The 15,677-nt window shown below is 48.9% G+C and overlaps 1 protein-coding gene across 1 annotated transcript; it reads right to left on the minus strand.

Moving 5' to 3' along the window:
• Positions 1 to 3,012: 3,012 nt before the first annotated feature.
• On the minus strand, positions 3,013 to 5,133 carry NR0B2 (nuclear receptor subfamily 0 group B member 2). The gene is made up of 2 exons (XM_032653153.1): positions 4,584 to 5,133; positions 3,013 to 3,613 (listed from the first exon to the last, which is right to left on the minus strand). Exons 1-2 carry the CDS (start codon positions 5,122 to 5,124, stop codon positions 3,372 to 3,374), a joined length of 783 nt encoding a protein of 260 aa, XP_032509044.1. The 5' UTR covers positions 5,125 to 5,133; the 3' UTR covers positions 3,013 to 3,371.
• Positions 5,134 to 15,677: the final 10,544 nt, after the last annotated feature.

Genomic DNA, 15,677 nt, shown 5'->3' on the forward strand with positions numbered 1-15,677 from the left:
TGGCCGGAGCCTGGCCTCCACAGTCACACAGGCCTGAGTTCAAATCCCAGCACAGATGGTGATCAGTCCAAACCTTGCATACCCTGTCTAAGCCTGTTTCTTCCTCTACCCTCTCTGGTTGATGTGACACAGTTCCCATCTGATAGTGAAGATACTGATAGTGAAGACAACCTACCACCTTTGGAAACCCTGCAGTCTCATGGAGAAAGCATTATTGCCCTTATTAAATTGTATTATAGGAGGGGCTTCCCTGGTGGCGCAGTGGTTGAGAATCTGCCTGCCAATGCAGGGGACACGGGTTCGAGCCCTGGTCTGGGAAGATCCCACATGCCGCGGAGCAACTGGGCCCGTGAGCCACAACTACTGAGCCTGCCCATCTGGAGCCTGTGCTCTGCAACAAGAGAGGCCGCAACAGTGAGAGGCCCGCGCACCGTGATGAAGAGTGGCCCCCGCTCACTGAAACTAGAGAAAGCCCTCGCACAGAAACGAAGACCCAACACAGCCAAATAAATAAAATAAATTTATTTTTAAAAATTGTATTATAGGGACTTCCCTGGTGGTCCAATGGTTAAGACTCCACTCTCCCAATGCAGGGGGGGCCTGGTTTCAATCCCTGGTCAGGAAACTAGATCCCACATGCTGCAACGAAGGGCCCGTATGCGGCAACGAAGATCGTACGTGCCGCAACTAAGACCAGTGCAGCCAAATAAATAAATAAAAATATTTTTAAAAACTGTATTATAATTTTCTCTTTAGTTTTGCTAAATTTGTCTTTATGTTCCTCTAGAAGGCTTGGGTAGGGCACAGGGAGTGACTCAAAAGATACAGACGAGAAATAGAAGTGTATCTCCCCAGTCGTGTGTAGGGGTAGGGAAGAAATTTGCAAAAGAACAAGGTAGGCTAATAGGGAAGCTATTTGGATGATGGAAACATTAGGTAAATTGAGGGAAAAGGCTGGGGTGGAGAGTGGAGAGGAGCGCTTTCTAATGCCTGCTCAGGGTTAGGGAGGGTGGGTGAGAGGCGGGAAGACTCAGTCTGAAGTTCAGAGAGGAGCAACAGTAAACTAATGGGGGCAGTTGGTGAAAGGACATGAAAGATAGAATGACCCCAAATCCCTGAATCTGCAGGATTTGACTCCTATGGGGAGATGAGTCATCTGCTCTTGAAAGCGTCACGTTGACTCATGAGTCTGCAAGGTGAGATGGGCCCAAGGGTTGGGAAGGGCAGGGCAGGGACAGGTGTCAGGGACTGAGGTCTGGGTCTGGGGTTCTGGTGGAGGGTGAAGGGGTAGAGGGGTGCAGGGCTTGTTCCTGGGCTCTAGAGGACATCTCTACTTGGGGATATGATTAGGTCCTGGCTGGGGGGGTGTCGCTGAGCAGGACATGGCCTTTCTGAGAGGAGGGTGGATATTGGGGTCGCCGTGGGAAAAGGGAGTGATTGAGGCCCTAAATGCTGGACAGAGCAGTTTGGCCTGTACTTGCAGCTTCTGGGTAGAACCTGAAGTGTACGGACTCAGGTCCCCCTACGCTGGGGGCCACTTTTTCTTTTACTGTGAAATACGGAAGGTGGAGAGCATGCTCTGGTGTGTCCCCGCCATGGGTGGAGGGATGTAGGTGTGAACGTCTGGCTTGGGGGCACGTCTCCTCTCTGTGAATGTGTTTGCCGTATGTCGCTGAGTGAGTGTATCTGGACTGTGCATTTCTGTGCTGTGTGTGGGCCGATGGACGGTCTGTTTTGTGGGTCTATGTAAGCGTGTCTGAGTTGTTCAACTTAGTGTGCCTGTGAGAGAGGGTTGTAGGTCTGAGTTGTGTGAGTGTCTTCATTGTGGGGTCTGAGCTCTGCCATTCTGTCTCATTCTGGGTGTCTGAGTGGTGAGTGGGTGATTGGGTAAGGGACGGGGTGCCCTTGCTGCTGGCACTGGGTGCCCATAATGGGTACATGGCCGGTTCAGTTGTGGTGCCTTTCTTTGTGGCTTTAGGGAAAGGTCTGAGTGATGATGACTCCTAGACTGCTGTCCCTGAGTGAATGACCTCTCACTGAGTAATAATTAACTTGGCCCCGCCGTGAGAAGAATCCAAACTGTGGTGGTGAGGGGGGTGGGGCCTGGCTGGGACAGGCCTCATTGCTGGAGAAAGGAGGAGACCTGAAAGGGGGTCCTATAGGCATGTGTGTTGTTATCATTCCCTCCTGCCCACCCTGCAGGTCAGTGACTTTGACCTGAGTGATGTTCAAAATATTTAACGAACAGTGAGGCACAGACATTGACTAATCAGAATAGACACAAGCCATGCACTGAATGGAGCAGCCCCGGAAGCCGTGGCTATGCCAAGCGTTGCCCTCTAGCTGCTGGACATGGGGATGGATTCCAGGAGAAGGGCTGGCACAGAGGGGCAGGGGAGCTCCAGGCAGTGGCTATGAGCCAACTGTCATGGAAGTGTGTTTCGGACTTTAACAGCTGGTGTGGTAACTTAGCCTCCGTCTGCTCCGGTTTCCAAGCAGCCTCCAGGCCAGCCCTAATTGCCCTTGCCCCCTGCCATTGGGAGAACTGTGGACTAGACTCCTCTGTCCGCTGAAGGAATGGGGGAAGCAAATGATCCCAAACTGAAGAAATTCCTGTAACCTGTTTCAATTTGGAAATGGGCGGCTGCATTTTCCTTATTGGCTATAATTGGCAGTTCTCACTGAGGTGAGAGGGAGGCTGGGGCAGGAGCTGAGGGAGGGGTCAGCAGGGGATTTGAAGACAGGGAGAGACACTCCCTACCCCCTAAGATAAAGGCAAGGACATGAGAGGGTCCTGAACTGACACTGCCCCCTGAACTCGGACCCACGTGAAATAAATCTCACCCCAGAAATGAAATCATCATCCCACTCTGAAAAATTAAAATTCCAGTTTCCTGAGGTCTGGCTTCTGTGCCACTTATAGTTCCTTCCTCTTGGGCTCCCACTGACAGGGGCAGGGTGGCTCGGGAGGTGAACGGGTCCCTTCCACATGTACAAATTACAGTGTCAGGCTCCAAGTGTATCACACCTTTTATTACAAAACCCAATAACTTAAGTCAGTTCTGTACAAAGTCAATAGGACTCCTGGCCCAATGAGCAGTCGAAACTTCCAACCCCGTCCCAGGAAGGGATAGGAGTCTTGGCCCAGAGGCTGTGGGACCACCAAGGGCTGGCCAGACAGCTGGAGCACTGTGTCCAAACTGAGGAAGGCCAAGATGGGGTTGGGCTGAGTGAGGGCCCCATAGCCCACCTGGCTGGGCCGGGACCAGCTGCTCATGGGAAGCCTCTGGGAACACTGGGTCACCCAGGGAACGACCAGGCCTAATCAGTGCTGCCAGCCTCCACCCAGTCTCTGCTTGAGCTGGAGCAGGTCACCTCAGCAAAAGCATGTCTTCGAGGAGGCCAGCGATGTCAACGTCTCCAATGACAGGGTGAAAGAACAGGTCTCCAAGCAGGCTGGGTGGAACAGACTTGAGAGTGGAGGCCGTGAGGAGGACACGAGCCAGGCGGCTTTGGCCTGCTGGGCACCAGGGCTCCAGGACCTCCCACAGGGCCTGGCGCGCCTCCTGCTGCAGGTGCCCAATGTGGGAGGAGGCGTGGAGGCCTGGCACGTCTGCGGGCAGAGAAGGCACAGATGGCTGGTGAGTAGCCTACTCTGACACCACGGGGCAAGACTGGCCCAAGACCGGAGGCCACCGGCTTGGTCTTTGAGGCCCCATTACTACCTCCTTCATTTATTTATTTATCACTTCATTTTTCCATCCTTTATGGAGAGGCAGTATAGAGCAATGGTTAAGACACAGGCTGCCTGGGTTTGAATCCCACACTGTCACTTATTAACTGTGTGACCTTGGACAAAGTTACTCAATCTCTGTGCCTCGGTTTCCTTATTGGTAAAATTGGGATAAATAATAGTACCTATCTCCTAGGCTTGTTATGAGGTTTAAATGAGCTAGTATATGTAAAAGTCTTAGAACTGGACCTAACATATGGTAAGTTAATATGAGTATTCACTATGATTATAATGAATTATAATAATGCATTCTACGAGGGCCTTTGGTGAGGAATTCTCATCTAGATGCTCTCCAGATTACAAAGAACACTTCCTCTATCCGTTGCTCTCCCAGCTGAAGTTTATGGGGACTCCTCCCTCTCCTCCCCTACACTCCTTCATCTTTATTCCTCTTCTCTATGTGGTCTTTCTGAACCCACAGAGTTTCACCTTCAGAACTTCCCCATGCAGTCCGCTCATGAAGGCGTGACTGAGGCACAGCTGTGTCTGCCCACCCTCCCCTTCCCCACTTCCACCTTCCCTGAGGGTCAGGGCAATTTCTTAGGCAGAGTGGCAAGGACTAGATACTGATATGAATAGACCTGAGTCCGCATTCTTGCTCTGCCCCTACCTGGCTGTGTGGCTTTCACCAAGTCAATTAGCCTCTCTGAGCCTCTTTTGTGAGATGACTACTTGGTGATAATCAGGACCCAAAGTGATCACAGATGTCAAGCCCTTAGAAGGCGCTGTCCCTGGCTGGGCCCTGCCCCCCACTCCAGCTTGGCCCATCCAGGAATGTCTGGGAGCTCACCAGGGTTGAAGAGGATGGTCCCTTTCAGGTAGGCATATTCTTTGGGGCCCAGCTCCAGACTCCAGAAGGACTCCAGGCAGCACTGAAGCCACTGCACTGCAGCCAGTGAGGGCTGGGGCCGATCCAACACCTGGCCATTGCCTGCACCGCTGGTGGGCTCCTCCAGCAGGATCTTCTTGAGTATGCTGGGAACTGGGAGCTCAGCCACCTCGAAGGTCACAGTGTCTTGGGCCAACCCAAGCAGGAAGAGGGGGCCCCAGCAGCACTGCAGCAGCTGTCGCCGATCCTGGGGGGGCAGCTGGCAGAAGGACGGCAGGTTCCTGAGGAAAGCCAACGTCTTGGCCAGAACATCCAAGGCCTCCCGGCAGGTGCGATGGGGAGTACACAGCCGGACGGGCCGGTGCTGCCTGCACAGGCAGTGGCCACGGGCTGGGGGCACAGAGGGCCAGTCCCTGACGCTGGGGCTCAGAAGTGCATACAGAATGGTTGGGCGGCCTGCAGCACCCTGGCATGGGCAGGTCCCTGGCTGGCTGGAGCTCATGGTTGAGGATCTGTTCCTCCTTCCTCCAGGCTCTCCCGCCCCCTGCTTTGTGCTGTGGGTGCTATTTATATCCGCAAATGGGGGAGGGAGGGGGGAACCGCCCAACAACCTTGACTCCAGAAGTCATGTTCATTGAAAAAAAAAAAAGAAACTCACACTGACCCTGGCAGGACCGGTGGGGAAGTGGCGGGGGAGGGAGGCCTGGAAGCTCCACGTGGCCCTGATATCACTTCAGTCAATGAAGCAGCGGGTGCAGGGCACAGGGTCACCTGCCTGCTGGCCCTGCTGCCCCTTATCAGATGATTCAAGTGGATAAACAGGGTCATTAACCCAGCCTGTACCAGGGCACCAAGGCCTCAGGTGCACGATCAGCAGGTGGCCATGGCAGGTGGCCCTATTTGTGCCTGCAGGACTCTCGCTCAGCCAGGAAGCCAGCCCCAGAGCTGGACAAGCCTTGAATACAAGGCCCAGCCTGGAAGCGCCTTATCTCTCACTTGTTTGCCTAACCTTGGGGCCCTACTCCTGTTGTTGGTGAGGAATAGGCTTCGGGGAAGGGAGCCAGGATCCTGGGGGGCTGGGAGGACTTTGCCCACTGTGCAGTCTAGGAGGCTGCCTTCCTCTTCCTCCAGTTCTGGGGGGCCCTGCACGAATAAGGTCCTTAAGAGCTCTTTCTCCCCAGCCTGGATTCCTGGAGCTCCTGAGGGGCCATATCTGCTGAGAAGCCCTTGCAGAATGACAATGAAATACTGCTGTTTACTGAGCACCTACTATGTGCCAGGCACTTCCCACTCTAATATTCAGAGCTTCCTTATGAGGCACGATTCTTACTTTTTGAGACTCAAAAGGTAAAGTGACTTGCCCAAGTTCACACCACTAAGAAGAGACAGAGCCCACACCAGTCTGACTCCAAAGTCCTTGCTTTTTCCCCTGGACCCACTGCCCCAGTTGTGCAGCCAGAGCTGTTGACTACCTGGGCCCCTGCCTTGCTGCTGCTTCCTGGTCTGCTGATGTTGCCCACTTATGATCTGGGCAGAAACGTTGCTCTGCCACCAGCCATATGGCTCCCCTGTCCCAGGCATCTGTCTCAGATGCTGGGGCATGGGTTGTGAGAGCTGGTGGGAAGGTCCTTGGCTGCGTTATGTCTGTAGACCTTGGCAAGCCCAGCCTGGCAACCCTTCTGCTAACACACTGTTGGGCAGCCATCACCATCCCTGGCATCTGCTCCTGGCTCTATCACTTTTCAGTTATGTGACTGTGGGCTGAACCCCAAATCTCTGTGGGCCTCAGAAGCTTCATCCGGGACAACGCCTGCTTGCAGCGATGCTGTGAGGACAAAGTGAGATCCTACGTGTTGAATTCCAAGCAGTTTCTGGCATACAGTAGGAGGACTTTGCTCTCCCTTCCCTCTGACTAAGGAAGTAAGGCAAACAGGCCCCAGCAGACAGGCACGCATCTTTCATGCAATTACAATTGCATAATAATCTTCATTCTTACGTTTATAAAGTTCCTTTAATGCCCTTTTATCTTACTGGGTCTTCACAACATCCCATGGAAGGAGAGTTTACAGTCAGACTGTCTGGGTCCAAATTCTTCTTCATCACTTAACTGAGAGACCTTGGGCAAGTCTCTTTATATTTCTGTGCTTCAGTTTTCTCATCTTTAAAAGGGTAGTAAGAAAGCCCACGCATGAGCTGATACAATTTTGTAGGGCCTTCATTAAGAATAGAAAATCAGGTGTGAAAGTGAACATTTAATAAATGATAAAACAAATCAGTACAAAGTACAAACATCACAAACCCAGGAGAATAACAAAGTACTTTTTTTTTTTTTTTTTTTCGGTACCCGGGCCTCTCACTGTTGTGGCCTCTCCCGCCGCGGAGCACAGGCTCCGGACGCACAGGCTCAGCGGCCATGGCTCACGGGTCCAGCCGCTCCGCGGCACGTGGGATCCTCCCGGACCGGGGCACGAACCCGCGTCCCCTGCATCGGCAGGCGGACTCTCAACCACTGCGCCACCAGGGAAGCCCAACAAAGTACTTTTACTGATCAATTGCCTGACAATATTTGCCTACATATTTTAGCTGCACACTCTTTGCTCGCCTCTTCACATGTTAATGATATTTATTTTGAAACTGATGCAAACACTGAAAGGTTGCAGGTACAGTACAGGGAACTTTTTTTTTACCTTGAACGCTTTGGAAGTAAATTGCCAACCTGAGCCCCATCACCCCCAAATACTTTAGTGTGTAAAGCCTACAAACAAGGACATTTTCCTACATAACCACAACATAATCATCAACATCAGGAAATTAACATTGAATAAAACCAGGAAGTTAACATCTAATCTCATTGAACATCAGGAAATTAATATCTAATCTCTAGTTTTCGCCTTTAATGCTCCAGTGAAATCATTATAGTAAAAGGGCTCAGTCCAGAATCACACATTGCATTTCTTCGCCATGTCACTCTAGCCCCTACTGGTCAGGAAAACTATCCTTAGTCTGTCCTTGCCTTTCACAACCTTGAAACTTTTGAAGAGTTGTTATTTTGTCTCATGGCTTTCAATTGGAGTTTGTCTGTGGCTTTCTTGTGATTAGACTGTCCCTGGAAGTGATGTTGTGTTCTTGATACACCCTGATATATCAGGGAGGACACATTTCCATTTGTCCCAGGGTTCACTTGGTCACTTGATTAAGGGGATTTCTGTCAGACTCTTCTGTATACCAGTTACTCTTTCCCCCTTTTAAATGAATCAGTATTTCTTACTTTTTTTAATATATATGTATTTATTTACTTATTTGGCTGCACTGGGTCTTAGTTGTGGTACGCGGGATCTTTGTTGCCGCTCATGCGGGATCTTCCTTGCGGCATGCAGGATCTTTAGTTGCAGCATGTGAGATCTAGTTCCCTGACCAGGGATCGAACCTGGGTCCCCTGCATTGGGAGCGAGGAGTCTTAGCCACTGGACCACCAGGGAAGTCCCTGAATCAGTATTTCTTGAGGAGGTACTTTGAAACTATGTAAACATTCCTCCTCATACATTGAATGTACTTGTGTGTGTTTGTATTTAACTATGAATTCATGGTCTCCTATTTTATTCAGTGGCTTGTAGTCGTTACTATCGTTATTTATTTTGATGCTCAGATTGTCACAGACTTGGCCGATGGGATCCCCTTCAAGCTGGGGTCTATGTCCTTTTGACATGCCCCCATTACTCTTTGAACATCCTTTGTTTCCTAGTATATGAAGATATCACTTTTCCAGCCCCTGGAATCAACTAGTACTACGTGTAGCTCTGATTTAATCTTTTAGTAGAGAATAGTATTTAAAAACCATGATCGGGGGGCTTCCCCATGGGGGGCTTCCCTGGTGGCGCAGTGGTTGAGAGTCTGCCTGCCGACGCAGGGGACACGGGTTCGTGCCCCGTTCCGGGAAGATCCCACATGCCGCGGAGCGGCTGGGCCCGTGAGCCTTGGCCGCTGAGCCTGCGCGTCTGGAGCCTGTGCTCCGCAACGGGAGAGGCCACAACAGTGAGAGGCCTGCGTACCGCAAAAAAACCCCCAAAAACAAAAAAACCCCCACCATGATCTGGGTACCAGAATCATATTTAGAAACGACGATCTATTAATCGCTATTAGGGTGCCACTGCTTCCCAGCCCTCCCAGAGTTAGGGAATGTACACACACACACACACACACACATTTATACCTATGTTTATTTACACATACTGAAAAACATGAGTTCATACTATTACCTGTAATATTAATCCACTATAATGGGATTCATTCTAGTTTTCGCCCTTTCTATATTATACCTCTCTTCTCTGACACTGAGAAATCTGGTTTTCATTATTTTTAACTTATTTACGCATTGGATCAAGCCTCCATTTGTAACCAATCTGCCGTCTCCGCCACAACCCTCTCTGCTGTAAGATGCCTTCCTCTCCCCACTTGGGCTCTGATTCCTCGGGTCAGGTTGCCCCCTCCCACTCATGGACTTCTTCACCCTGCTGGGCCTGTCCCTCTATGCCAGGTCGCTGCTCTTTGAGGACACCCTCCCGCCCCTGCTGAGGCCACCGTGGTGCCCTCTTTCACTGGTGTGTGCTTTTACCTTGTTCCTTTCTACCCAATAGTTTTAGGATGGACATTTTCAGGAAGACAAAGGAAGAGAAGGAGGTAGAGCTGTCAGTGATTTTTAAAAATAAATTTCTACAGTGAGAATAGAGAGATGATTCTGTCTTTCCTCTTGCAATGTTAATTTTTTTTAAGTTTTATTCTTGATAGTAAGGAGATGTAAAACATGCCCTTTCACACATAGATGTATTGGGTTGGCCAAAAAGTTCATCTGGGTTTTTCCGTAACATCTTACAGAAAAACCCAAATGAACTTTTTGGCCAACCCAGTATTTGCTACCTGTAGTACTGCTTGTATGTTTGTAATCAGAATTTTTATAGATTCTACATTGTGTAATGCCTATGGGAAAAGAAAAACATGCATGGAACATTTATAATTGCATATGCTGCCTATTCCTTATAGGAGGGAACTTCCTTTTAGAGTTGGTGTCAATATGAAATGACAACTTAGTGATGAATGACCGAAAGAATTTTGCACAGATTTGCTTCTTGCTCCATACAAAGCCGTGTTTCTCCTCCACCACCCGCATACTTCCAGGTGCCTTGGGAGTAATTTATATTGGGAAGAAGGATAGAGTGGGAAAAAACAGTGATCTTGACCAGTTGTAGTTTAAATTTTTATTTTTTGCAAATTAAAAAGAAAAAAATATACATGTATTTGACCCTAAGAAGACATTGCTGGGACCTAAGAAGACATTGCTGCCTTGGAAGGGCCCATGCAAATGCAAGGTCCTGGAATTTGAGCTTCATTAGTTTTACAGCAAACCTGCTTCTAATAATGCGTTTCTTAGGTGCTGTGAGAACATAAAGTGCCTGGCACAGCAAGTGCTCTGTAAAAGAGGACAATTGTTATTGTTGCTGCTTTCACCCTTGTTTCCTAGAGGAAGAGGTTGAGGAAGAAGTTGAGGAAGAGGAGACCCAGAGGAGGGAGGAGAACCCTCACTGGGGGTCATGGAAAAGCTGGGCTGGAAGTTGGGATTCCGGGTTTTAAGTCTTGCATTTTTTTGCACTGTGAGGAACTGTGTTTTCTGAGCCCTGTGTGTGGCCTGAAGGCCAGAGTCAGCCCTGGAGGCCCTGGAGGGTAAGGAAAGGCCTCAGCTGGGATCTCCACAGCCTGGAGCCTGACTGGGGCCATTCACTCAGAGGGGTAGGAGGCCTCTTGGGGGAAGATGGTCCATCAGCTGCCCTCTATCTGAAGGGAGAGACACAGGAGTGTCTCCCTTAGGAGTCCCCAGTCTCAAGAGGAAGACACAGCTCTAGGAACCCCAGACCTAATTGGGGTGGCACAGGCCAGGCCCCAGAGACCCTAGTCTGATAGAGGAGATAAGCCTGGCTCTTGGGGGTCTTCAGTGTGATGGGGAGACACAGGCCAGCCCTGAGGAGGCCCCATTCTGAGGAGGGAGAGACAGCCCTGCTCCCAGTAGCTCTAACAGGGGAGCGTCGGTGGGGGGCGGGAACCCTACAGTGGAGCCATGGGGCTGAGTAGCTTGAATTTGGAAGGCTTTCTGGAGGAAAAGGTCATGACAACACTCTCTCATCTGTACAGCACTCTATGGTTTACAAAGTGCTTTCCCAGTAATTATTTAATCGTCATGTGACAACAGGACGAAGGTGTTACTATTCAAACAGGGACAACAACCATCATCATTCTAAACAGTGACACTTACTGAGCACCTACTGCCCAGTGTCAGGCATTGGGCTGGGCATCATCTGTAAATTAAAGGGTGCCCCGCAAGGCAATGTGGGTGAAAGTGCTTTGCAATCCTATGACCACGGTGCACACGTATGCTCTTGCTCTGTACAGAGGCCTGACTACTTGAGGATGCAGCTGGGAAACCCTGGGCAGCAGAGGGCCTGGGTTAAGGACTGGAACTGGGAGGCAGGGTCAGGACTAGATGCCTTTTCATACTCTGAACACGTCATGCAACTTTGTGCCTCCAAGCTGTTCCCTGTGCCTGGGATGTCTTTCTGTTACCCTTTCTGTTTGGTAAGTTCCTGGTCACCCTTTATGGTCTAGCACAGGCTTCACAGCTTTTCCCTCTCCACCTCTTTGGCAGAACAATTTGCTCACTCCCTGAGTTCCCAGGTCATCGGGTTCACCCCCCCAATAGAGAACTTAGCACATGGTGGTGTAATCACGCACTTACCTGCTGTTGATGGTGTTCAAATATAGATGGGGTCAGACTAGGGGAGGCTGACTTATCACCAAGAGGCCTTCCTGGGCAACGTTGATTATTTCAGTGAATTTACCGGGGCTCAAGATCAGGCCTAGGTCTCTCAGCGGGGAGTCACATCAAACAAGCACCTGGGTCTGATTTATAAAATCAGAATGCCAGTTCAGGGAGGCGGAACTCTGAGATGAGAAGTGGGTAAGTGTGTGGGCGCTGGACTCAGGCTGCGTGGGTTTGAATCCTGGCTCTACCCTTTCAGCTGTGTGGCCTTGGGCACATGACTTCATTTCTCTGGCCCTGTTTTCTCCTCCCCTAGATGGGGATAACAACATAGGAGCATTATGTTAAGTCAAATAATGTTTATAAAGTGTTTGGTACGGTACTGGGCACTTAAACTTTACCAACAAATTTTACCAATTTGTAAAATAAATTTTACCAATATTTATTGAAAAGTTATATAATGAGAGTCAACAGTAACAGGCACAGACCATTTATTCATTCCCCAAATATTTATTGAGGTTCTACATTTGAGGCTCTGAGCTGAATGCTCGGATGAATCAGACAGTTTCTATCTTTCTTGAAGTTTATATTCCAGGGAAAGGGGATGGATATAGAACCAAAATTTCTTTCTTTCTTTTTAAAAATATTTATTTATTTATGTATTTATTTTGGCTGTGCTGGGTCTTAGTTGCGGCACGTGAACTCTTAGTTGTGGCATGCATGTAGGATCTAGCTCCCTAAGCAGGGATCGAACCCGGGCCCCCTGCATTGGGAGCACAGAGTCTTAGCCGTTGGACCACCAGGGAAGTCCCTAGAACCAAAATTTCTTAACTGTATATTTCAATTGTGGTAAGTAATTACACAGGATGAGCACAAGGTACTTTGAAAGCAAAAATCATGGAGATGGAGACTTAATCTGTATATCAAGGTCAGTAAAGACCTCACAGAGGAAGTGGCATTTGGGTTGAGACTTGATGGGTGAAAAGGAGTTGCTGGTAAAGGCCTAGGAACTAGGACAGGGCATTTGAGGAAGTAAAAGCGGCCAGTGAGGAGGGAGCCTGGTGTGTGAAGGGGAGTGTGTGGGACAAGATGAGACTGGACAGGTGGGCAGGGCCCTGATGTTGCTGCTCCTCGGAGGCCATGGTTGGGAGCTTGGAATCTATCCTGAATGCAATGGCAATAGGGCTAATTTTTTTTTTTTTTTTTTTTTGCGGTATGCGGGCCTCTCACTGTTGTGGCCTCTCCCATTGCGGAGCACAGGTTCCGGACGTGCAGGCTCAGCGGCGTGGCTCACGGGCCCAGCTGCTCCGCGGCATGTGGGATCTTCCCGGACCGGGGCACAAACCCATGTCCCCTGCATCGGCAGGCGGACTCTCAACCACTGCACCACCAGGGAAGCCCTAATAGGGCTAATTTTAAGCAAGGGAATAACAAAACCTGGCTTATCCTTAAGAGCAATTGCTCTGGCTGCTGGGTGGAGGATGGATTACAAAGTGACAAGAAAGGAGGTAAGGAGACCAGAGAGGAAGCTGTCGGAGTCGATTTCAAGCAGGAGATGACGCTGGTTTAGACTGGAGTAGTCCCAGCATCTTGCTTCACACAGCAAGGTGAGGAGACAGAATCAAGATATATTTTGGAAGGAGAGCTAACAGGACTTACTAATGGATTAGATGAGGTCAGATTTTGGCTCGTCCAAATGCATAGATGAGCGGAGGTTTGGGCTTTTGCAAATTGGTGCTTGAAGGGGCCATTTAGCTCAATGGGGAAGAATTTGGGAGGAATTTGTGTGTGTGTGTGGGAGTATCAGTGTTGGCCATGTTGGTTTTTAAAAAAAAAATAATTCTTGAATATAATAGAATATCTATTAAGAGTTCAAATTTCAGATTGTCTCATAAAGTTATAAATTTTTTATTGTGTTAAAATATACGTAACATTACACTTATCACTTTAACCATTTTTAGGTCTATAGTTCAGTGGCATTAAGTACATTTACATTGTTGTGCAACCGTCACCACCATCCATCACCAGCCATGTGAGTTCTGAGATATCTGTTAATCGACCCAAGTAGGGCTCTCCAGGAGCTCAGGAGAGGTCTGGGCCAGAGGCATCATGCAGTCACCTACAATGCTGCGGGCAATTAAGCCTGCGTGCCGCAACTACTGAGCACACATGCCACAACTAGAGAGAAGCCTGCGCACCACAAAGAAGAGCCTGCGCGCCACAACGAAAGATCCTGCATGCCTCAACAAAGATCCCGTGTACTAAGGGATCTTAGCACTAAGACCCAATGCAGCCAGCCAAATTAAAAAAAAAAAGAAAAGAGATCACCTACAGAGAAAGTATAGATAGAGGAAAAGAGGAGGGGATAAAGGACAAAGCCCCCAACAGTTATAAATCTGAGTAAGTCAGGACACTGAGAAAGAGTGTTCGTGAGGTGGGAAGAAAACCAGGTAAGTGTGGTGACATGGAAGCTCTATGAGTGTGCTAGGGCTGCCATAACAGACTATTACAGACTGAGTGATAAACAACAGAAATTTATTTTCTTACAGTTCTCAGGGCTGGAAGTCCAAGATCAAGGTGTTGGCAGGTTTGCTTTCTCCTGAGGCTTTTCTCTTTGGCTTGCTGATAGCTGCCTCATATGGTCTTTCCTCTGCTTGCTTATGAGTCCCTGGGGTCTCTTCCTCTTCTCGTAAGGACACTAGTTATATTGGATTAGGGCCCCACCCTTACAAACTCCCTTAACTTTCATTACCTCTTTAAGTGGCCCTATCTCCAAAAGCAGTCACACTGGGAGTTAAGGTTTCAACATAGGAATTTGGGGGAAATACAGTTCCGTCCATAACAGAAGCCTAAGGAAAAAGAAAATTATTTCCAGAAGGAAGAAGGGGTCAACTGTGTCAAATGCAGGTAAGTCAGGGGTCAACTGTGTCAAATGCAGGTAAGTCAAGTAAAGCAATAGTGGTCCACTGGCTTTGGCAATAAGTAGGTCATTGTAACCTTGGTCAGAGTATTAAAAAAAGACTAATTAGAGTAAATAAAGAAGAGATGGAAGGTGAGGAAGTGGAGAAACAAGCAATCTTTTCAAATTTTGCTGCGAAAGAGAACTGAAAATTGGGGTGGTAGGAGGAGAAGGTGGGTTCATAGAATAGTAAAAAAAGAAGTGACGGGCTTCACTGGTGGCACAGCAGTTAAGAATCCGCCTGCCAATGCAGGGGACACGGGTTTGAGCCCTGGTCCAGGAAGATTCCACATGCCGCAGAGCAATTAAGCCCGTGCACCACAACTACTGAGCCTGTGCGCCACAACTAATGAGGCCCATGCGCCACAACTACTGAAGCCTGCGCATCTAGAGCCCATGCTCTGTAACAATAGAAGCCACTGCAATGAGAAGCACACACACCTCAACGAAGAGTAGCCCCCACTCACCACAACTAGAGAAAGCCCACGCACAGCAATGAAGACCCAACGCAGCCAAAAGTAAATACATAAATAAATTTATTTAAAAAAAAAGTGACATTGAATTGCGTTTATAAGTTGAAAGGGATGATCCAGAAGAAAGAAGATTGTGATGCAGGAGATTTAGAAAAGGATAATAAAAGTAGAATCCCTGAAAAGACTAAGATGATGAAATTCAATACAAAAGTAAAGTGGTTGGCCTTAGATGGCTGGGACCCGTCCCGCACATTAATAGAATTGAACGTTGAATAAAGCACTCATCACATAATTTGCAGGGACCAGTTTAAAATGACAATGTGGAGTTTCTTGTTCAAAAATTATTGAGAATTTAAGAGGACTTCCCTGGCAGTCCAGTGGTTAAGACTCCACGCTTCCACTGCAGGGGGCAGGGGTTGGATCCCTGGCCGGGGAACTAGATCCCGCATGCCTCGGGGCCAAAAAAAAAATTTCAGGACTTCAGCAGAAGAGATTAACCCAAACACAGAGCCCTTATAAGCTCGGGGACCCTCCAGATTTGTATGGAGTATGTGATGATGCCGGAGGTGGGCTGTCATTCGGGCAAGTCCCTTCTCCTTTCTGGGCCTCAATTGACTCATTGAAGGGTTAGAAGAGATGACTAAGAACACTTTCCACTTCACTGTTCTACAAGCTGGGAGGTCATTCCCATAGGAACAAAGTTCGTGCCTTTTTAGCTTCCAAACCCGCAGGAGTTGGGCCCAGGGCTTTCTGGAAGGCTCCATAAAAAGCGTCTGGTGACCATAGCAACTCACACCAAACTCAGGGGCCCTCGTCTC

This window comes from Phocoena sinus, chromosome 1, assembly GCF_008692025.1.
Source record: "Phocoena sinus isolate mPhoSin1 chromosome 1, mPhoSin1.pri, whole genome shotgun sequence".
Lineage (NCBI taxonomy): Eukaryota > Metazoa > Chordata > Mammalia > Artiodactyla > Phocoenidae > Phocoena > Phocoena sinus.